Source organism: Pectinophora gossypiella, chromosome Z (assembly GCF_024362695.1).
Source record: "Pectinophora gossypiella chromosome Z, ilPecGoss1.1, whole genome shotgun sequence".
NCBI lineage: Eukaryota > Metazoa > Arthropoda > Insecta > Lepidoptera > Gelechiidae > Pectinophora > Pectinophora gossypiella.
This window is the reverse complement of record NC_065433.1, coordinates 4,583,402-4,608,408: the sequence shown is the minus strand read 5'-3', so window position 1 is coordinate 4,608,408 and position 25,007 is coordinate 4,583,402. Positions and strand designations below refer to the sequence as shown.

Below are 25,007 nucleotides of genomic sequence, written 5' to 3'. Positions count from 1 at the left end.
CATTTTTTTTATGTTACCTACACTTCATCATTTTACTGTTATTTTGTTATTGTTACAAAGACGTATTATTGAAATAAGGAAAGAGCTGATTTTTTAAATGAATAATTTTAACAGTCGGACATAACATATGAATACAGTACAACTAACTATACAGTACCTACTATATACACTTCTCATCAAAAAAATCGAAACACCTTGCAAGTTTACGTTTTGTCAGGATTATCAAGAAAAATGTGTACATTTAGGAATAAATGTTAAATGTCGTTTAATAGTGAGTAATATGAGCTTATCAAATCTTAATGTTAAGGTGATTCGTTTTCCATACAAAAGTTGATGCAGTGCTACAGGAAAACGGATAGAGGAATATTGTTATAAAACCGATAAATAGTAATATTTTGGTGTATTATTTTCGCAAACTAACAAAAATTTAGGGTCCGAATACGAGAAGTACCATATTTCAGACCCTCAATTTTGATCAATTCTACATTTGTAGTGGTGCAGATTACAGTGTATTTGCTGAGCGTGTAGAGGTGTCAATGTTAGTTTGTGTGCGTGATAGTTTTTTTTTTTCTAAAGGCTTTGACTACTTGACAAGTGTAATAGAATGTCAGTGACAATTTATAAAGAGATTTTGTATGAAGAGAATAAATATAAATAAAAAACTAAAAATACTACAATCTGAGAAAAGGAATATTGGAAAAATATTTTTGTAATAACGTATCTTATTTAAACATTTTTAAATAATGGGTAAATACCGTGTTTTAAAAGAGGACATATATTATAATAAAAAATCAATACATAAAATGAAATGGCTGTATGGGCATAGTTCCCTTTGCCTTACCCTTCGGGGAAAACCAAATCAAAAAAGAAGTTGTTGCATTTGCCGGCCTAAATAGTAGTCATTTATAATTAATTGTTTTTCCATCCAACATACAGATTTATTTATATTCTCTTTGCCGCGGACTTTTTGGTGGGACCGGGAACGGGAAGGTTGCTTTCTTCATTGAATAATCTAAATAATACGAAGTGGTGTTTTGTGGTTAATGATCACATTAGTCGGAAAACATTCCCGATAGTATTATTAAATCGGAATCTTCAATAAACAAAGTGTACCTATCTATTTTCGCTTTGCGCCAACAAGCCGCTTACTTCGTTTGGGGTTCGGAGTAGGAGTTTGCTCCGAGGGTGGGGGCTTAGGTTTCATCATTTCATTAATCATCATCAAGAAAAAAAAACACAAGACATGGCTGTATGTTCATAGTTCCCTTTGCCTTGCCCTTTGGGAAAAAAAATAAGAAAAATTTTGAAATTCTTATGTATAAGGCTTTTTGGCGGGAAACGGGAACGGGACAGTTGCTTTCTTCATTGAATGATCTAAATAATTAATACGAAGTGGTGTTTTGTGGTTGATGATCGCATTAAGTTAGTCGGAAGACATTCGCGAGTGTTATTATATTGGAGTATTCAATAAACAAAGTGTATCTGCCTATTTTCGCTTCGTGTCAAGAAGCCGCTTCATAACTCGAAAGTTTATGCGGACTTTCGAGTTAATTCGTTTGGGGTTCGGAGTAGGAGTCTACTCCGAGGGTGGGGGCTTAGGTTTCATCATCATCACCTTTCATCATTTCATTAATCATCAAGAAAAAAAAATACGTAAGACATGGCTGTATGGGCATAGTTCCCTTTGCCTTACCCTTCGGGGAAAACCAAAACAAAAAAAAAAAAAAAAATCTTATGTATAATAAACAAACATCACAGACATCATGACAGATCTAAAACTAAATAAAATCTTTTTTCTATTTGACTTATTTATGAATTTTAATCAAGAAAACGTGATAATAAGTTCGACAGCAACCAGTTCAGGTCCCCGAAACAGCCCATTTCAGGCCGCGTATATATGGAAAATACTACTTCAATACGTCCCAGCCTCGTCTTTTTTTAACGTCCTCGTTATAAAAAGACGTCCTAACCTGAACTAACTAACCTAACAATAAACACCACGCGTAAATATATGTCCAGAAATGCGCTGTGAGTCGTCTGGACTGGGCGCGAAAACAACATAGAATTCGATTAGGTGCTAAGTGTCCCGCATGCTATCACCAGCTGTCACTGACATACGTATGAAGTCCCGCGGATTTTATTGGAACTAAATGACAAGTCATAATAATTATATGCGGATACTGCGACATCAGCGCCGTGCTTGCGGGACGTCCTGAAGCGCTATTACATCTTTCAAACGCGATGCGACAAAGTTTGAACCTACGCAATTTAGGAAAAATCTACCTTATTATTACTGTACTGTGATCGTTATTTGTAAAATCATACAATACATATACACAATTCTTTATACACAATATAATTATTATGACATATTGTGGACTTTTCGGTATACCTACAAAAAAGGAACAATTCAACCATACGTTGTTTTGTTATATCTCAATGGGCTCAGGCAGCGTTTTCGCCGAAAGCTCCAAGTCGGCTATATTTGTAACGATAATTATGTTTGACATTCATCATCATTTTTGAACCATTTTATACAAAAAAAATACTTGTATAAATTATAAACCCTAAAGCACGCCCATGAATCACTCTACTCATTGGTGAAAACCGTATGAAAATCCGTTCAGTAGTTTTTTAGTTAGCCGCTTGTTCACTGATGCGATTAATGCCTGTTAGAATTTTACAAAATAAAAAATACGGAAATTACGGAAGGTACTTTAGTGCAAAGTAAATTATTGTATACTTAATTATAATATTATTGGTAAAAGTGATACTTTTTGAAAATTCCGTAACAAATAGACGGGTTCGCCAAATTCAATTGTAAAAAAAAAATACAAAAAGTAAAAACAATTAAAACATGCAGTTGGGTTTGAACCGTGAACCTTAAGAATGGCGGCTACTGCTTTACCAAATGCGCCATTTAGAAGTTAGAAGTAGACTTCAAATTATGCATCTCTTTTAATAGCTAACCTAGTTCGCATGTGTGTGTGACAGCTTCGTGTTTGTACACAAATTGAAATGACACCAACTTTTGATGCAATGTTTCAATATGATATCTTCAGTAAATACTTCAAAATTGTAGCTTAACTTAAAGATAATGTATGTAAGATTTCGCCACCTAACATTTCACTGGGTCAGTACTCAACACTAAACGAATAAATGGAAAAAAATACGAAAACTGCAGAAGTAACGCCATCTACTGACGCAGCGTTACCTAGCTGACTGAAACACATCACCTTAATGTTCTAAATTTAAATGAATTTTTCATAGGTTTCGTATTTTGTTAAATGAGTCATTTTTATTCCGTATGGAGTATAAAGGAAATGGATAAAACAACACACGTAAATGAAAAAAAAAGCTAAAAAACGTTTATTTAATAACTTGTATTCCCTCCCCGAGCTCTAATTACTGCTTCCATACGGTTCTTCATCGATCGGATGAGAGTCACGATCACATGCTGTGGTATATTGTCCCATTCCTCTTGGATTGCATCTTGCAGCTGGCTAAGTGTTTCTGGGGCAGGATCTCTTGCTCGAATTCGTCTCTTTAATTCATCCCACAGATGTTCAATGGGATTCATGTCCGGGCTTCTTGCTGGCCATTTCATAATAGAGATATCGACTTCGTTAAGATAATCTCGTACGACGCCCGCGGTGTGAGTCCTAGCATTGTCGTGCATGAATATGAAGCCGTTGCCAATAAAATGTGCATAGGGCATCACATGAAGCTCGAGACACTCTTCGACGTACCGATGACAGTTTAGTGCAGGCAGACGTGGCCCAGACACGAAAGCAAGCTCTGTCTTACCGTCGGCGCTGATTCCTCCCCAAACCGTCCACGAACCGCCACCATAGCTGACCTTTTCTTCAATGCAGCATTGTGCATAGCGTTCTCCGTCTCTTCTGTAGACCTTGTTCCTTCCGTCGTTACCATACAGCATAATTTTACACTCATCAGAAAAGAGAACTTTGCTCCACTGTAGGTATGACCAATTTAGGTGCTCACGTGCAAAGTTAAGGCGCGCTCTTCGATGGTCTGCAGTTAATTTCGGCCCATTTGCTGGCTTATGCGGTACCAGTCCACGATCCTTCAACCTTCTTCTAATTGTAGAGTCACTTACAGCCACCCTTCGTACAACACGAAGCCGCTGCTGCAGTTGAAAAGCGTTAAGGCGTCGATTTCTTAAAGAAGTTGTTACAATAAATCGATCATCTCGCTCAGAAGTGACCCGATTCCTGCCAGATCCTGAACGGCGCGTGAACAAACCAGTCTCCCGATAACGTTTATAGACTCTATGAACAGATGACAGGCTTAGATGCAGTCTTGCAGCCACAACACGCTGACTAAGGCTAGAATCCAGCAATGCCACAACTTGGGCGGCTTCTGTGGGCGAAGTATCCATACGTTTTAGAAAAAAAACCTTTTTTCAGACGTCCCAAAGTCACAGTATTGAAATAAAAAACAAAAAGTTTAAGGATAGGCGCCAATTTTTAGTTTTTAAACGCTAAATGTACTCCAACCCTAAACACACATTTGTCTCAAAACAGTGATTCATTTCGTTTATAAGATAAACAAATGAAATTCTAATTTTGAATTTAGAATTTTCGCTTATTACTGTAATGGCCAAACTGCCAGCTATACATTTATGTATTTTTTTTCATCGTATGAATTCTTTTTTGTGTTAAATTCGGACAGAAACAATGAAAACGGAAGTGTTTCGATTTTTTTGATGAGAAGTGTATTATAAAGTACAAAAAAAATCTAGAAAAAAATAAAATAATAATGCAGTAAATGAATAAAAATGACGAATCTTTGAAGTGCTCCTAATAATTCTATAACTTATGTGCCAAATGGCTATTTCATGCCGATCTTTTCTAGAATGTCACCTAGAAAATGCTCAAAAAGGTATTCATGAAGCTTAAACGATCTCCTTTATCGTTTTTACCGACTTCAAAAAAGGAGGAGGTTCTCAATTCGACCGTATATATTTTTTTTTTTTTCTTAAGAAAAGTACTCCTTCCCATTTATAAAATTCGGCTATATCTTCGGAAAAAAAGTAATATTACATTGTAGTGGTGTTTTATAATCCAAATATAACTTTAACAGCAAACAAATTACTGGTATTATTCTAGAATATAGTTTATGCAAACAATACGTAAACTACATTCTAGAAATAATCTCCAAAACTGTAGCTACAGGGACAAAACAATTTAATGGAACTGAAAAATCTAGAAAATAAAAAAAAACTTCCCAGCCCTAAGGATTTTCAGTTTTAGATAATTAGGTGAACTGACCTTCCCGTGTGGGTGTAATTAATAACTAAAGTTTTGCTAAATATTCCTTTTATTGCTTTTTTGGGTTCGATTCCCGTTGGGGACATTGTCGAAAACACTTGTGTTATGTGTGAGACGGTCCTTTGTTTGGATAGGACATTGAAGGCCGAATCACTTGATTGTCCGAAAGAGTAAAATGATCCCGTGTTTCGGAAGGCACGTTAACCCTCCCTCTGTAGTATATGCTCCGTACTCCCTTCGGTTAATTAAGGGGAGGTCTGTGCCCAGCAGTGGGACATATATGATGTTTATGTTTTATGTCGAGTTAGGTGACAAATACATTAAAACCTGTAGAAGTAAACAAACTAAATAATAATGTCCCGGCGTTAACGCCCACGATATTCGTCTTTCTCGCCCTTTGTACAAAATACTATTCATTTCAACAATTTGCTGGGTAAAATAAACGTTGTTAACATTCAGTAAATCAGAACTAAAGTTGGTGTAAGTAGAAACACGTGCAGTTTGACGGGTTCGTGTTGGTATGAATCCTTTGAAAGGTTATGTATTAAGTCGCGAGAGTCAATACTACTTAAACCCACCCCACTCGAGAGCTTTGATTTTCATTTTGTGCATGCAGTTGACAGATTTAAAAAAAATATCACCTTAATGCTCGTGATTCTACGTACCTAATACTTCATATTTTACTAGCTGCATCGAAGTAAGTAGACGTTGAATATCTAGGAAAATATAATAAGAATGACATCTTAACAATAGGTGCAACTGGAGAGTTAAAAAGACGACTTAAAAAACAATATTGCTTTTTAAAGAAAGAAATAAACATTTATTATTTTCGGACGCCACAATCACAGCCAGACAGGTAAGTACATTACATTTAACACGGGACAGAAACCACACTAAGTCTTTTTAACCTCCCTGTTGTATTGTAAGTACCTATTGTAACAAAGAGCTTTGTAGAAGTTCAACAAGATACAATAGAGCAACGTATTACAGCGTCGTTGACATTGAATTCTTAAGGTACTTTCTTTTTCTTTTCATATTTTCATGTTTCGTTAGATATTTTATTTCAAGTTTAGGTTTCAGCAACCGACTCGAAAGTAATTTTAGTTTTCTTCTCCTTTTGTTTGAAGATGCACATCTGGGGGCGCGGCAGTGCCCCCGCCAAGACGAGCAAAACGAAGCGCAAAGGCAGGGCACTACCTACCTTTTCTCGAAAACTTGGAACTTTTACCTCCCAAACAAAGGCAAAAATAATGCGGTGTTTCAAACATATTGTAAAGCAATTGTGTTGTACAAAGTGGAAAGATAAGTTTGTCGCATCGTAGCTTGGTTGACAGCGCTTCGTTACTAGACGGTGCATTTTCAACTCGAGTCTTCTTTTGGTAAATTGATGACTTACACGCTCAGGATGTTAAGAGGGTGCGCAGTTTAGGAAAATTGCACGCTCGCACATGCTTTGGGTGTTAAGAGGGTGCGCAGTGGAACATTTGCGTGCGAGCAAGCCCCATATTTTGCCTAAGGTTTAGAGTTTGGAACTTAGGGTTTGTATATTTAAAGCATATAAAAAAATAGTTCGATACTCTCAAATCGAAGTCAGTGATATAGTGTTTATCCTTCAATATAAATAAACTCAATTTAGTTAGAAACTTGTCGACGGCTAACTTTGAAATGAAAGAATAGTTCGATCATTTGGTAGTTTTACCTGGAAAGATTTCCGGGATTTTTGAAAATTGGTGATTCTGTGAACATCGACATGCTCTTTCCAAATATCAAGATTATGACCTCGTGTCATTGCCGCTCGTGCTGCCGCATTAAAATAAACTCAGTCAAGTGCGAGTTGGACTTGCACTAAGGTACCAAAATACTAGCATATTAGACGCTTATCTGACAAATGCTTTTACTGCTGTAAGACCATTATTTGGGAGATAGTATTAGTTATCTGGAAGATAGAGAGACGATCTGGTTGATCGTATTACTGCTATAAGTCATTTATCTGGATGGTAGTGTTACTTATCTGGAAAATAATATGACTCCTACCTATCAGCCACTTATCTGGAAGATAGTGTCACTACTATCAGACTCTTATCTGGAAAATAATATCACTGCTATCAGCCACTTATTTGGCAGAGAGTATTACTGCTAGAAGACAATTACTGCAAGATAGTATCACTGCTATCAGCCACTTATCTGGCAGATAATATTACTGCTATAAAACACTTATCTGGAAGATAGTATGACTGCTATAAGACACTTATTTGGAAGATAGTATCACTGCTGGAAGATAATATTACTGCTATCAACCACTTATCTGGCAGATAGTATTACTACTATAAGACAACTATCTGGAAGATAGTATCACTGCTGTAAGACACTTATCTGGAAGATAATATTACTGCTATAAAACACTTATCTGGAAGATGGTATCACTGCTATAAGACACTTATCTGGAAGATAATATCAGCCACTTATCTGGCACATAATATTACTGTTGTAAGACACATATCTGGAAGATAGTATCACTACTATAAGACAAAAGTTACAAACCTTCAAAGTCTGTTATACAAACGGCTAAACGCGCTCCATTCTACGCGCTATATCTCAAGAACGGTTAAATACAGAGTGTTAGTGTCATCGTAACGAATACTGAGAGGGATGATTCAGCTCATTATTCTGAGTTAATATTAAGTGGAATTTTCCACCGCAAAAGTATAGATTAAAAATAATTTAAAAAATCTTAAATAAAAACCATGAATTTTGCGACGGAAAATTCCATTTGATATCAATTCAGAATCATGGTCTGAATCATCCCTCTCAGTATTCGTTACGATGTCACTAACACCCTGCATAAAGTAATTAATATTGGCCAAGTCAGTAAAATTTAGACGACATCACGTGCCCTCCGAATTAAAAAAGAAACTCTTTTGCAGGGTTTGAATGCTTCGAGCATCTAAGGGAATCTCCTCCTGAGGAATTTCTCCCTACTGTGCTGAAGGTATCGGTGGGAGCCACTATCGCTTTCGCCATGGAGATCAGCGAGTTTCTAGTCGTCACATACACGTCCAGTCTCACACTCTCAATCGCAGGAATATTCAAGGTAAGATTGATGATAACTTCATCTATCGTGTGGGTTGTGAGGTGAATTACCAACCTCATCAACCCTGGTGGTTATTATTCAGCCGCCAAAGGCCCCTGACATAGCTCATGTGTGATTAATCACTTACATCAGCAAGTAGTAACCGGGACCACCGACTTAAAGTGCCTTCCAAAGCACGGGTCATCTTGCTTTTAGACAATCAGGTAACCTGTAATGTCCTAACCAAAATGAGGATTACATGGATGATTTTTGATCACTATATGGAAGCATGAGCGTTTGTGTGTGCTTGTGATGTATAATGCATGTGTGTGTTTACTGACGTGACTAAACCCGTGTGTAGTATATGAGTCAGATTTTGTTTCTTGTCTTTTTTACGTGAATTACTGTAGCTTTGCCGCAGATGGCATTAACTACTTGGCCAGACAAAACAGTGAAGCTTCGATTTCACTCATTTTCAGCTACAAATCATGCTTCGGCCATAAACCTGCGAAGGCCTCGGCGAACCGGAAAATGTTTTAAAGCCTCTATTTGTTTTGAGAATCCGTTAGATCGTCCACTGTTGTGGGTATTTCTGTTATGAAAAGTGTATTTATTTTCATACAGCGCTTCCAGAGATGTGGTTATGTATTTTACAATTTTCAGCTACAGATTTTTAAATCTGGTCAGTTTTGTATCAGCACGTTCCACAAACTTTTGCAACATTAATAGGGTTTAGTACGATTAGCACTGTGTTTATTGTTGACAGTGTAAACTGCATTTTGTGCCTATATCCGATGGTAAGGTGTAATAACGTTGTGCCTATAATACTCGTAACTATGCTTCTTCTTCTCCTGTGGGTTGTGAGGTGGAATACCAGCCTCATCAACCCTGGTGTCAGGGTTATGATTGACCCGCCAAAGGCCCCTGACATGGCTCATGTAATTTCATTAATCATTACTCACTTACGTCAGTAAATATTAACCGGGATCAACTGTTTAACGTGCCTTCCGAAGCACAGATCATCTTACTTTCGGACAATCAGGTGTAATGTCCTAACCAAACTAGATCACAAAGCGATTTTTGTGAAATGTGTTATGTTATGGGGGGGTAAAAATTGCCACATCGAAGAAATTCATCTAAGAAAGCAATATTGACATTTGTTACCATTGTACATTTTCTTTTATATGCGCAACTGTCTAATTGCAATATTGCTTTTTTAGATGAATTGCTTCGATGTGGCCATTTTAACCCCTCTGGGCACAGTGACTGATTTAAAATACGAAAAATAAAATTTTCTACTCGTGTCGTGTCTCCTACTAGTCACATTATTTGATTTGTTTTTTGTCATTAACATAGTATGTATATAAGTTGATACTGTTACTAACAATTATGGACACATGGTCTGAAATAAAATTATTGATTTGATTAGCTTGCGAGAATGTTTTTATAGGCTACCTGTTGCTAAATTCAGCATTGCAAACCTGTTCTGTCAACTCTTTTGGAGTTACACCTTTACACACTGTCACTGTGTTATTGTCACAGTGTCACTGTCACTGCGTGTGTGTGTTACAACTGGACACACTATTTTTTGAATTGCGAAAATGGTCAAATAATAATGTAATGCTGAAGGAATACAGTTGATATTTGATTAGCGCCGTTTTATTAGTTTTTTTTTATTCTGAATCATTTAGTGTAAATAAACTTATCCACGACCACTTTTACAATTACATTTTATAACACACACACACACACACACACACACACACACACACACACACACACAAACAAACAAACAAACACACACACATACACGCACACACACACTCGCACACGCGCACACACACACACACACACACACACACAAACACACATGCACACACACACCCACATACCCACACACACACACACACACACACACACACACACACACACACACACACACACACACACACACAGACACACACTCACCCCCACACACGCACTCACCCACACACACACACACTCACCCACACACACACACACACACTCACCCACACGCACACACTCGAAGAAAATGTTACAACTTTAAAAACAAATAACGTGCTAATTACCAGTATACCAATTGTATTTAACATTCAAGAAACATGATTAATCCTTTGTTTGTCGTTTAAGCGTATAACATTTCTCAAAATAATACTAAGATTAGTATAGAGTTTCGCAAATAAGGTTCCATGTCACCAAGGGTAACTGCGTCATATCCATTGTCATTGTTTTCATTCACGCTTTTGTATCAGCTTTCGTACAAAACAGATACGATAAATAAATAATTCTTAACACGTCCAAAATGTTACCAAATTAAATTACAGTATTTGAAGAGTATGAGGGTTAATATCTTCGGTTTTATTCGAATTAAAAAAACTATTTTTCATACATTTTTGGCGAAAATGTTAAGTGCCGGCCAAGTAGCAACGATGGTATATATATCCTTAGAACTTATCCGTCTGAGCATTTATTACTATGGCACCAAAGCTGTAAGGTCAATATTTTCGGTTTTTTTTTATCTAAGCGCACTTTTTTTAATGAAAATTACTGTCATCGTGGAGTAACTAATATACTATGTAAAACTATAATTTTGAATATTCGTGATAGGTAGGTACCGGCTGGTTACAAGATAATAAAGAATGCGAATTGTTACAATGCGATTTTTTATGTGTGTATTACAAGACCTGAAACACGGGCAGCCATGATTGATATTCGTCACAAATCACATATCACAAAATAAAAAAAAAACTATCTGTCAGGTCTCAGTTTTAAAAGTTTATTTTATGAAATGTGACGTCACTGGGTAAAATGTCACGTATCCAACCGCTTTCGCGCGAAATTTGAAGGTAATGAAGAAAAATGTGTTTTTTTTTCTATTATACAGACTGTTAGTGACATCGTAAGTCGTCACGAACACTAAGGGGGATGATTCAGATCATGATTCTGAGTTGATATCAAGTGTAATTTTTCGTCCCAAAATTCATGTTTTTTTTTTAGTTTTTTATTATTTTTTCAATTCTATTCTTTTGCGATGGAAAATTTCACTTGATGTTAATAAGCTGAATTATCCATGTGTCTACACTCAGCGGGATCCCCTGTCTGGGAGACATAAGAGTGATGCAGATAATTAGATCTGGATTTGTTCTACTGAATTATGCTGAAAACAGAATTTGTTCCGTTAAAAAAAACGGAAATACAAAGTTTTCTAACCGACCTCCAGCCAGCGGGATATTTACCAAAGTTAAGTCTGATGAAGTATAAATTGGTATTAACTTTTAGATCTGTATTTATTCTGTTCAACAAAACAAAAAAATACTTCTGACATCCTTACTTCAGCTACAATCAAGCTGCAATGAAACCTCCAGTCAGCGGACTTTTTCTCTCAATGACATTCTTTTGTAACTTTTACACTAAGATAATAAAAATTAACCTATTTACGACTATAATTTCACTTAAATTACCTATTCGTACATCTAGTGCTTAAATTAAAAAGTATAGAATTTGAAAGATATTATGTGGGTAGAATATAATTAAAAGAGTCTGCTTTATAAATTTAATAAATGCACATTTATACTATCTATATTATTATCAATAAAGGAAATGCAAATATTCTTTACGCAAATGTGATTAACACAATATCACTAACGGGCGGGATTTGTATTGCTAATAAACTACCTTACTCCTAAACAACTTCAATTTGTACCTGATACATAGTTTTTTTTATATTCTACCCACATAATATATTTCAAATTCTATACTTTTTATATTAAGCACTAGATGTACGAATAGGTAATTTAAGTGAAATTATAGTCGTAAATAGTTCAATTTTTATTAATTTAGTGTAAAAGTTACAAAAGAATGTCATTGAGAGAAAAAGACCGCTGACTGGAGGTTTCATTGCAGCTTGATTGTAGCTGAAGTAAGGATGTCAGAAGTATTTTTTTTTTTGTTTTGTTGTACAGAATAAATACAGATCTAAAAGTTAATACCAATTTATACTTCATCAGACTTAACTTTGGTAAATATCCCGCTGGCTGGAGGTCGGTTAGAAAACTTTGTATTTCCGTTTTTTTAATGGAACAAATTCTGTTTTCAGCATAATTCAGTAGAACAAATCCAGATCTAATTCTCTGCATCACTCTTATGTCTCCCAGACAGGGGATCCCGCTGAGTGTAGACACATGAATTATTCCCTCTCAGTATTCGTTACGATGTCACTTACACTTACACCCCGTATAAGTTCGTAGTAGCAATACAAGTAGGTACGTATGGGTGTTAGGGACACCGTAACAAATACTGAGGGGGATGATTCAGAACATTCGTATCGAACCAAACAAAAGTTACGATATATTGTGATACATACTAGACCGTCATTCCTGCAGACAAACTGTTTAAACAGTTTTGCATGGTATTGCGAAACTGTATATTTAGTGTTAAGAATTACTAATAATAAAAAAATCCAATAAATAAATCATTATCGACTATTACTCTTAATATAACATAACGAGATGTCTGGTCAACCAAATCAAATCTGAGTTTTTTCGAAATAAACATTGAAGCACGAGGCAATTCGATTTTTCAGTCATTAAATAAGCAGTTCGAAATACATTCTTTATTATTAAGTACCTACCAATAATATTTTTTTTAACTCAGCTGAGTTAATAAGAATTCTACTGTTATTTACATTCATGTTAATATACGTACACGTCTGCTGTGACGTCAAACACACCTTAAGGCCGGGTTTCCACTGACGCGGAGATGTGCGGATTTGACTAATCACAGCGTTCCAGAGAGCGAAAAACGAAGACGCTCTGTCACTCTCTCCCTCACGGTGATTGGTCGATTCCTGCACATTTCCGGTCATCTCCGCAATGTCAATGGAAACGCAGTTCCGCGAGCGGAGCGGCCGCGGAATGGTCTGCGTCTCAGAAGCGTCTGAAATATGGCAACCTCGCGGATGCTTACATTTTTGCCCCCTTTGCTATGGAAGTGGCTGGGTCATGGTGTACAGAAGCCATAAACTTTTTAGGCAATTAGGCAGGCGGTGACGGCAGAATGGAAATGACCCCCGCACCGAATCGTACCTTATTTATTTATTTATCATCATTATCATCTCCCTAGCATAATCCCTTTTTTCACAGGGTCCGCTTACCTAACCTGAACATTTGATAGGTCCGATTTTTTACAGAAGCGACTGCCTGTGACTTTCCAACCGCGAAGGGAAAACCAGCCCAATACAGGTTAGGTCGCATACCTCCGAAAATGCACGGGCAATAGTGATTTAAATTAATACCGAATATTCTTTTATATCTTCATTAACCCTAGTATCAGAGTTATTATTGAGCCAAAACCCCTGACAACCCCGGTTTGATTACCGGTTGAGTCGATTTAAATACGAACATTTCTAAATTCTCTTGGTGTGTGTCACCAAACAAGTGCTGACTAACGTACATACTATGCGATGGACTGGTCACTTATATCCTCTTTTTTAATTGTAACGTAATTCTAACAAAAATTTTTTCTTCCAGGAAATGTGCATACTAGTCCTAGCAGTAGAAGTAAGCGGGGACCAACTCAGTCCCGTCAACGTGGTGGGTCTTCCCCTCTGTCTCCTGGGGATCATGGGCCACATCGTGCACAAGGTGTTGCTCATCCGATCCGTGGCCGGTTCGGTCACAGCGATCGACTCAGAAGACTTTGATTCCCTTGGACGCACCAGGGTCCACCACCACAAGTCCAAAAAAGAAGAACACCACGAACCTCTCCTAGAAGACCAAAAGTGGCAAAGCGAAGAAAGTGATGTGGACACAAATGTTGTTCTGTACGAAGTGTTGCAACGCAGGGACGGGAGGTAGGTTAAGCCAAGCGCAACCGAAGTGCACCACGACTCTCTGCAGACACGAACATTCATTCCTGAACATGTGGACCTCTCCAGGGGTCTACGTGTCCAGGACCATCTGAACTTCGTCTCTAACGTCAGCCGATCTCTGTGATTCTACCGTAAAGAGAGTGTTTATGTAATCTCACAGAGATGTTATTAATGACACTTTTGCGACACAATATTGTAGTGAAAACATGCGTCTATAATAACATATAGTTTAAAGGAACCTTGATGTTAGATGATAAGAAGGCTGAGGCATTTAAGGTAATTAAAAACTGTGAAAGAGAATACTACGGTTTGTCTGGATGATGTGAATCATATACACGGCACAGAAGAGTGATGTAACATCTATCATGTCGCGATTGGACACTGTTCTCGTTTAGACAGTAAGAACTTAAAAATAATGAATGTTTTATCTTAATACAACTATTTTGAAACATGGTGTTCCTGTTTGTGGTAGAACATATTACAGTGTTTGTTTTTTTTTTTTCGAAATAACCTGTTTTTATTTTTTAGACAACTTGTACATTCCAATACGTGCATTTATTTTTTAATTCCCATTTAAAATTATTAAATAAATATAATTAAACAAACATATCAATGTCGTTTAAACAATATGTTGAAATAGCTAAAGTATTAAAACCTGCAGTTGAAGGTATTCGGTTATTGGCGTATCGAAACTGATGTTTTTGATTCTCAGGTCACGTCGCCAAAATATTCGAGACTTTATTGTTGCGAACTCATTCATTGTTGTTTTTTAAAGTAATGTAAATACACTTGAATTGAATTTGATGAGTTTGCCCTAACTCAGTACTACGTTTTAGCGGACGGCTCAACCAACAAGACATAAGACTTCTCTTTATGAGGGGTCTGATTAAGTGCTGAGCTGAGGCCCTAAAAACTCAAGTCCGTTTTTATTGTAATTATTTATTTCCAGTAAACAAAAACAAAAGACGAGTAGAATATAACTCTATAAATAACGAGTTTACACCTTGATACCTCCCTGTGTCAAATCGTTGTTTTTTTATATTATTCTCGTCTTAATAATTGTAGGCAAAACAGAACGCCATGTTTCTTGTATAATTAAACAATTTTAACGCGTCGTCAATATTCTTCTATATATTTTTGTGTCTAGAGGTAAATTATAATAATCGTTTCTACATAACAATGTTGACTACCAGTCTATTAGATATAAGTAAATTAAGGGTGTTTTACTATTTAAGACTTACATTTCGAATGATTTCGAACTTGGGCAAACAAGATCGCTATATCTATTGTGAAATTCTAACATCTCCATCGATATTCTTCAATATATTTTGTATATTAAGTATATAAGTATAATATCAGTTTCTTCTACTATATTATACCATCTACCTGAGCTGTTCTATTTGATACATTTAATCGCATTTTATGGGTGTTTAGTATATAAGTAGTGTTTAAGACACGATTTTCGAATAGTTGCTGAGAGGGTAACTCGGTGATACCAGATCGCCATGTTTTCATACTTTCAACGCGTTTTAGATAAGTACGAGAAATTCCTTAAAATATTTTTGTAGGTGTTTTATGGAGATAAGTATAATCATAATTGCTACGTCAGACCGACTAGCTGTATCTTCGATATATTTAATGGCATTATTATGGGTGTTTTAGTATTTAAGTCTCGCATTTCGAGTAATTTCGGATGCTAAGACACATAGTGAGATATTTTGTGTAGCTTAGATAATAGCGGTCATTTTCGGAAATGTTGTACAGAGGTCCAGCTTACCCCGAAGCTCACATATAATAAGTATGAATGGCTGTTAAAACAGAATTTATTCTGTGTGTCTATGGTTTCGATTAAGCGGGATCGGATTCAACGATATTTACAGTGAAATCATTGAACTCTGAATGTAGTTCATTGATTTCTTCATGTTAGTGCGTCGTCAACATTTCCGCAAAAGTCATGCAAGTTGAATTATGTTTTTACAATTGGTGTTTTATATTTTTACGGGGTTTGCCTTTTGGCAATTTAAAAACCGTAAATTCCATAGGTACCCAACTAATAATTTCAAAATGCATAATATTATTTTCATATAATTTGAATAAAATGTGTAAATTAAGTAAGTACTATTATATTTTTTAAGCATTCTTTTATTTAAATACTTATTCGTACTGTAAAAAAGGCATTCCCATTTTGATATGATTTTTAACGTAAGTTTTTTTTGCAATATTACTTTTACAGCTTATTTAAAAGTTAAGTACATTAAATTTGTGTTTTATATTAATTTGGATATGTTAAGCTGTTTAAAATTGAATTATATGAGAGCGTTTTTAATAGAAAACAGCGAAGTAGATTTTTAAGGGGATACCGATCAAGTAGAACTTCGAAATGTAAGAAAACTTTTATCAAAAAATAATTACCGTTAAAAAAACAAGTGCTCCATTTTGAAGTCTATTAAAAACGCATTCTGTATAAAGGGGGACGATTCAACTGCAGATGATTTTATACACAGCGGTTTTGCAGGTTATATTTCGTTTTTATTAATCTAATGATAAGACCTTAGGTATAAGCAGACTGCGTGTGTGCCCAGACGCACAAAGCACAATTCTCTTGCGAGGTTAAAAGTCGCAGAATGTACTGCGCGCACCACATCGCAGTCTTTTGTAGGTATAATCTTGGTATAGACTTGGTGTTGTTTCCCTCGCACACATTATTAACCCGGATTCTATTGTTCTTTTACTTTCGTGTCACGAGACAAACAGCCAGACTTCCTCTTCATCCCCCCTTCCACTGTCCCCTCTTCCCCTAGAAGTGAATTTGTATACACACTCAATACGGGTGCACCTATCAGTCCAGATGTTTGTCTAGCGATGTTAATTGAAACAAAATTGTCCAGTATTTTTTTAATCATACATACACCAACAATTTACCATAGACATTATAAAACATTTTGTTCACTGAGACAGTATTGGCTCGGTATTGTATTATTTGTACGTGTAACATCGCCAACAATTTCCTGTAATATTTGTCTTCGGTATTTAGTACATGGTTAAACGGAAACTGTTAGTGTTGATACACAATTTGTTATTTTTAACTTATGTTATTAATATTATAAATAATTTATTCCATGTGCACTGTTTAAGGTTTAATAAATGTGATAGTTAGGTCTAACTTCATGTCTTTTCCTTATAATTTTACACACTACCCCCTGACCCACGAGTGAACCGGCCAGTTACAGGATAAATTTAACGCATTTTTGCAATTAAAAGTAATATATTACCCCCACGTTATAAAATAAAACAATTTCAAAAATTATCAATCAAATAAAAATGTTATAAAAGTAATTTCAAATGTGAAGACTGTCCATTATTTCCTGACACTTGATTGGCTATGCTGCCACACTATTAAATTTCGATTCTTCGTGAAATTCAGTAAAATAAAGACACACGCCGCCACAAAGATTTAGAATTGAATTTAAGTTGGAGGCTACGATGGAATTCTCATCAGAGGTTTAGAACCCCAAAAATATTCAAATGAGATTTAAATATTTAGCTCCAAACGATCAATTATTATCATACGATTATTACTGTCAGTAAGATAGAAATTGGAAAGTGGTCTCACACTAACGTGACGTTAAAGATTGACAACGGTTAGTTACATTAACCTTATATTTGACCGAACAAGAAAAACTTTCACTTTATGCCCTAAACAGATGAGGTGGCTCACACCGCCCGCATGTTACACACGCCGTTTCACACGCTGAATTTGGTCACACCTGGAGCAACTGTTGACCACCAGGTGCGCGTGCGTGCACGTTTGAGTAAACGCTGGCACGAGTTCGCTTCAAATTAATGGTTGTAAGTTTTGTAGCCCAGAATCTGTTGTTGATTCTTGTCTACAAAAAGCAAGATCGTTTGTTTGGGAGCTACGTCTAGTTCTTAAGTGGGCCTGTACCGAAGCTGAGTTGCGAGGGCGTTTGCGCCGCCAGCTGCCCGCTCAGCCGGAATAACTTGCTGTTGATCGCCGTTGCCGCCTCCATCTTTCTCAGGAAGAGGTTCTTCGACGTTACGTTCAGCGTTTTTTCCGTCAACGTTTTATTCGATTCGGAGTCCAAAGAGTTAATAATGGAGTCAGCATCATTATCAAGGTTCAATATATTTGTCTGCGACTCCTCACGCCATAACTTCTGCAGGTTGAGTGCCATCAGCTCCAGCTGCACCTGGGACAGCTCTCGGATCACGTCGATGTGCACCGACATCACGTTGTCGCACGACTTCAGCAACGAGTTGAGATTTTCAAGCACGTCAGCTCGGCGCTTCTGTATGCTGTACTGATTGTCTATGTTCCTCTCGAAGAACGCCAGGTGCTCGTACAGCTCCGCCAGCTGCAGGGAACATGAGATGTACTGCGCTGATTGATGCTCAAAATCATAGTAGTGCTTAGCTCGCATCAACCACTTGTGTGTGAAACCGAATAACTTGCGCGCTTCTTCCACGCTTCCTACGGTTTCAAGCGGAACCTTTGCCTCCATATCCTTTAAGTCGAGTGTGGGGAAAGTGAACAATTTTTCGGTGGTGCCGTCTCCCTTTCCATTTTTCTCGGCCCCCGCGTCTTTAATATTTTCGTCCTCAAGTTTCCCGGATTCCATCTGCACGTCGACTAAATCGACGGATTTCCACAAGTCGGCAGACGAGGTCGGCTGCTGCGCAAAATACCGATTCAAGACTTTTTTCTTCGATATCTTGAATAGAGATAAGCCGTACTTGACCCAGTGGTGACTGAGTTCGAGGAAGTGCATCTCGAAGTCGGCTTTTTGTAAGACGAACTCGGCTGGCATGAGCTTGCAGTTGTCGTGGCAAGTGCGTAACACGTGGTAGGCCGCGCACAGGTGATGCCGCGCGTTGCCCAGCTGGTTGAGATATGTAAAGTAGTTACCTAGCCGCGCAGTGCGCAGCGCCCAGTCCTGCGGCGTGCCTTCCTTCATCTCGAGCTGTCGTCGTAGTGCCGTGTGGTTGTACAACACATACCTGTCCGATAAATTGAGTTTGTTGTAAAGAAAGGCTTGCATCTGGACGTTGTTCGTTATTATTTTATCGATCTTCTCGGGATTCACCCTCTTGATGTTGTCGAGCAATTCTGTCGTAAACAAGTCTTCAGCGTCGAGGTACTTATCGGGTTGCGCCTTGCTGATCTTGTCGTACAGGTCTTCCATGCTCTCGAGGATGTCACGGGCGAGTGCGGTCTGCTCTAGCTGGATGAGGTAATAGCACAGGAGGTTTTGAAGTCTGAGAAAGATGAACAGGCACTCTTCTCTAAATGCGTAGGGTCTGAGTTTGTCAAAGGCTACCTGGAGGATGTTGCGCTTCTCCACGATAGTGATTGGCATGGTCTTGGCGGAGAGCAGGGCGAGGTAGCCCTCCATGGCCAGCGACCGCACGAAGCTGTCATGATTCTCCTTGCCGAGCACCACTAGCTCGGTGCCCAAGTTCTGAATGTTGCGCTTGAGGCTCTGCAGACGTTCTACTGAATTCTTGTTTTTTATTGAATTTCTTACGTTTTCAAATGTGGTTGTTATGCGGTGTAATGTGTCCATTGTATTAAATAACATTGAATCTTAACATGAATTTTATATAATATTTGACATCAAAAAATATTTTTGGCACGTTTGTTATTTTAATCAAAGATTTTACTCTTACATTTTATGTTCTATGAGCTTGTCAACTTTGACTCTGTAGCCTTCTTTTTATAGCGGCCAGTGCTTTTTGGTTTCTCGAACTTTTTGAAGGTAACTTTTGTTGAATTGTCTTTAAAATAAAATCCAGTGATGTGTGAGTCAGACTCGCACACCGAGGGTTCCGTACAACGTGTTTGATAATAATAGTGATTGAGCCTCAAAGATTTTTCCTGTTGTATCCGATTATGTTTTTCTTTAAAATTAGTCCCTAAATCGTAAATATTAAAGTAAATATTGGATATCGAACTTTGACTTTTGAAAAGCTATTGTATCCATACATAGACATATATCCCGACCGCAATTAACAAACTTATAATATTACCTACATTTTGAACATGTATCTTATTCAATACTAGACTCGGATTAGGTAAAAATAAAACATACGATGCATTCAACTGTTTATCATAGGACTAGGTATGCCTAGAAGGTATACAAAAAATATATTTTTTATAATTTTATTTATTTTATTTCGAGAATATACAGGCTAATTATACATTAAATAAATGCATGAGACGATGCTAATAACAAGTTCCCGCTAATAGATAAGATAGTAATAGTAGATGAAGATTGCGATTATTATTAAGTAGATGGTTTAGGCCATTGGTCTTAAGTAACCTTTTAACTTTCTGGATTTATTTATCGTGGATTTATACACTTATGTGTGTACCTATTTTAAGCACTATACAGTTTTTCAGCTTACACACTTCAATTATTTTTACTACGGTGCGTAGCAGCTACGCTGACTACGTGCTACGCTGCGACGCTACAGGGGATAAAGGATGGCGCGCTCACTTGGTTCCAACCTCTCTTCTATTCCAGTGTATTTTGTAGCGTATAACGATATGGAGTCGCCGTGGTCCTGACGTACACCATCTTGCTTCTCAATCGGGGAGCGCGGGATCGAACCCCATGAGTTAAGCGCAGTTATCAATAGCACAGTCGGCGATACGGCTCACCACCTATCACGGTGGTCTAACAGAAGCACGCTGATATGGGGATACATAGTTCATTTAGCGATGGATGTACTTCTGACTACCCCAATTGGGATATTGTCATGAGCTTATGTTATATAACAATATGAAATATATATCTAGCTAGATGTTTCTAGTTTCTAGGGATGTCCCTACACATAAATTTCAGATTTATTGCTTGAATTTATTGCTTGTATGTTGTGGTTCATACACAGCGAACGTGTTAAAAGCAGGTAACCATTTACACTGTAGATGTAACTACTGACACGTACTACCCGATAAAATAATACTTACATGACGAGCAGAAAGCGACAACCTAGCTCAATTCAAACTTTCAGAAAGTTGAGCAAAGTAAATGGTGCGCCTAAGTCGACCGTTTCCTAAGATATTACGCATCACGCTTGTTGGTTTGGGACCAACCCCGAGTGGGAGGGCAACTTGGAAATGAGGGGCGTCGAACTGGCGACCAATCAGGATCAGTGGCGAAAACACGGGCTGAGCCTCCTGGCACCGTGACCTACATAACCTTTGGCAAAGAATAAAGAATAATACTACGTACAGAACGGCAACACTCCCTGCACCAATTCGAATGGAACTCCGACTTTACCCCCTCTGGGTCATGCTTTAGTTTAAAATTACCGTAAGCTAAGAAATAAAAGAAAGAGTGTGCGAACTGTTTCGCTCGCACTAACGCGTTAGGCGGTAAACGGTAAGAATGAGATTTTTGTTTTCTTTATGTCATGTTAAATTGGATAGTATCCTAGGTCAGATTCCTAAATAAAGACAGACCTAAAGCTGACAAAAAACGTTTTCTTTCATCTATTTAACTTACTTATTTATGAATTTTAATAAAGATAAATGTGCGAAATTTTATCACGTTTTTCTATGACATCACGGGTTGCTTTTTCATTATAAAATCCATAGTAATTCCGTGTTTTGACGTTTAGTAAAAAGTAATTGATTTGACACTACCCTGATTGGAAACTACCCTATTGAATAGTAGGTCTGGTTCATATTTCTTATTAAGGTTCGCGTTCAACACAATCTCACCTGTTAAGTGGCGTTAGCGTAGTCTAGTATTTCAAGCTGTCAAGGAGTAAAGGGAACGCGCACGGACCCAATTTGCACTCACACCCTTAAAACTGACAGAGCTAAGGCATCCTTTCTCGACGATGGGCACATTATCTTATCGGCTCTTAAGACCTCGTAACAAAAGTGGCTCGGATGGTTAACCAAGTTTACTTACTTTAATTATTATGCTATACCAAATACTGAGGGGGATGATTCTGAGTATTAGAACAATATTCCTCTATTCGTTATCTAACGAATTGTGTATGTGTGGCGTCAAACAAATAGCTATTAAGTAATTATATTGAACGCATTTATATTTTCCTGCGGTTGGCGGCTTGCACACATTCTGCGCGTGCGGTAATTGGCTGCCGCTGTGCAAGCCGCCCACACTCGCCGCCAACATAGCGGAGCGAAACGACGCGCCGACCGGAAGTCCTTCCGGTCGGCGGACAGATTAGATTCGGCTTCACTACCCTTTCGCGCTAACAAGATCGTTTCGCTCTCACGCCTACACCCTCACGCGGTGGCCAACTACACGTGAATTAATTAAGTGCTATTTGTAATATAAACATTAAACAGTGTCGTTATTGAATCCGTGTCTCATTTTTGAACCGGGTACCAACGGACACTAAATATGGAAAACGGATTACAAAGTGGAATTTTCCGTATCAAAATTCATGATTTTTTAAAATTATTTTCAGTTCCATACTTTTGCGACGGAAAATTCCACTTGATATCAACTCGGAATCATGGTCTGAATCATCCTCTCAGTGTCACTAACACCCCAAAATAGGTAAGGAAATAAAATACACCCTTTAAACTCGTAATAAATTTTATTCCACATTATTCAAGGAAGTGCGCTAATCGCCTCGGTCGCTTATCTAATTAACGGGTATATTACAAAAAGTCTACATCAAAAGAAATTGGGCATTTTGGTGTCGCGGCCAATAGGCATATCAATGAGTGTTAATTACAAACAATAGTTAATAAGGTATCTTATTATTGCAGTATTTTTTGAGTTATACCTGCTGATCATGGTTTTAGGCGGGTATACCATTTTGCCCATACTCCTTTTCAGAGTAATAGGTGCGTGCTTTAGCAAAATGGATGACTAATTCCATGCTGATCAACATTTGGTTATCACGGCATGAGCATACGTGGAATTTTTGGAGAGGCACTTTTCTTTGATTGATATTTCATCAGTTTATTTAATTGATACCTCTCGCTAATAATTATTACTTACTGGTAGGATACCTATGCCTACTATGCCCATGACAAACCCAAAGCTATTGCACAGAGCTTAGAGCTACTTTTTTCTATTTATGTAAATATATACTACCATAATAACTTTGCAAGAGCCTGTAATAAATTAAACAATTTGCAAAATTAGATGGGTACTTGCGATCCACACTAATATTATGCCGGCACCAATTTTAGGGTTAACAATAAATATTTGTAAAAAAATGTTCAGCGCTACAAAATCATCATTTTTGAAGCTGATAATTTTTTTATTCTTTATGGAAATATTCATTTATATTTTTGTGATAAGTTCATAAGTAAGTAAGTAACTTGTTTCTAACATTATGACGAAGTACCTATTATTTTATTAAAGTAGGTACTTATATACCTACTTATTTGTACCACATTGCGTTCATTGGTAATTTGTCGACGTATTTCAAATATTTACGTTGATTGATCTGTTGAATAGTTATTTTATCCACACACCCTGAACGGAACTTTTTAAAAACTTGAGTCATTAAAAAGTTCCATCATCCACCTCGATTGAGACACGACGCCGGTATAAATGAGTATGGATCTGTACTATTCAAAACTACAAAAACAAAAACTTAACATTTTTAAACTATAGATGACATCAGGCCGAATTGTTATACAAAAATGCAGAAATAAATAGAAGAAAACAAAATATATATTATATTGTTCTCACTCGCGCTTGCTTCCTCTGTTTCACTTAAATATCCTGAAATAATACAAAACACATTATCGATTAAATAATAAATTTAATAGCCAGCTATATATTTTATTAAATGTACCTTATAATATTTATACGTTCGCAATGCATAGACAAACCAATATTATTCTAAAATAAAATTTGGGTACCCAAAGTTCGCTTTGCTTGATTTAACCGAAAACATTATTATTAAATTATATGAATAAACAAATTAAAATGTGATGCATTTGGAAAATAACAGAATGATTTACGCAAAATTCTTTCGAAAAATATTTTATATGTATAAAAGCGAAGCCAATACACAATTTTGAGACTAAATGTAGCAGAAAGAAAACTTTAGAAAAAGAAACTGTTTTAAGTAAGTACCCTAAGTTTTATACGTATAACTGTCCAACTAGATTAAAATGGTTTAAGTCAATAGTAACCGGATAGTTATTACTTATCAATGGTTTTAGTTATATCAACCATCGTTCTTTTTTTTCAGTTTCTTTTCCGATCACTTAATTATGACAGGTTATGACGACGCTTAATCTTACGATTAAGCTTACGCTTAAGCTTAAGCTTACGCTTAAGCTTAATCTTACGATTAAGCGACCCATCGTCATAACCTGTAAAAAAATGTGTCTATTTACTGTGACAGTGGGGCCGGTTCGCTGGAACCACAGTAAATACATAGGCATTTATTATACAAATGAAAAATCTGTGTGAAATCGCGCGTGAATTGTGTCATCAGGTGAAGGGAGAGACGTACTGGCGAGGTGATTCACGTGTCAGTCTTGTCGGGGCGCGGAGGGGGCCCGGCGGCGGCCGAGGGCCCTCCGAGGGGAGGCGCTGTAGGCCCTCACGCCCGCGTGGAACTTGCCCTCGTGAGTTATCACCTCCAGCCGCGCGGACGCTTCCACGCGTCCGTAGTCGTTTTCTAGCGTTATTCTGCAATTTTCAAAGTTATAAATATACAAATGGGTAGTTACCCAGGTCAAAGGTAAATTATGAAATTATGATTACTAAAAAATGTT

General features: G+C 37.1%; 3 protein-coding genes across 35 annotated transcripts in view; 1 reads left to right on the top strand and 2 right to left on the bottom strand.

Annotated features, from left to right (window-relative positions):
- Window positions 1–17,417, top strand: part of LOC126380117 (solute carrier family 35 member C2) — a 50,623-nt gene extending 33,206 nt beyond the window's left edge. The window contains exons 4-5 of the mRNA XM_050029361.1: window positions 8,219–8,385; window positions 13,914–17,417. Coding sequence (XP_049885318.1) covers window positions 8,219–8,385; window positions 13,914–14,240 — 494 coding nt within the window. The 3' untranslated portion in view covers window positions 14,241–17,417. The remainder of the gene's footprint in view (window positions 1–8,218; window positions 8,386–13,913) is intronic.
- Window positions 17,418–18,177: 760 nt separating this feature from the next.
- Window positions 18,178–19,839, bottom strand: LOC126380093 (KIF-binding protein-like). Its single transcript, XM_050029318.1, has one exon. It carries the CDS (start codon window positions 19,837–19,839, stop codon window positions 18,178–18,180), a length of 1,662 nt encoding a protein of 553 aa, XP_049885275.1.
- Window positions 19,840–22,836: 2,997 nt separating this feature from the next.
- The window catches only part of LOC126380053 (titin homolog), a 106,470-nt gene continuing 104,299 nt past the window's right edge, over window positions 22,837–25,007 (bottom strand). For all 33 annotated transcript variants that reach the window (XM_050029189.1, XM_050029190.1, XM_050029175.1 and 30 more), the window contains 2 exons: window positions 24,743–24,921; window positions 22,837–24,000 (listed from right to left, as the gene is read on the bottom strand). In XM_050029189.1, coding sequence (XP_049885146.1) covers window positions 24,762–24,921 — 160 coding nt within the window. In that variant the 3' untranslated portion in view covers window positions 22,837–24,000; window positions 24,743–24,761. The remainder of the gene's footprint in view (window positions 24,001–24,742; window positions 24,922–25,007) is intronic.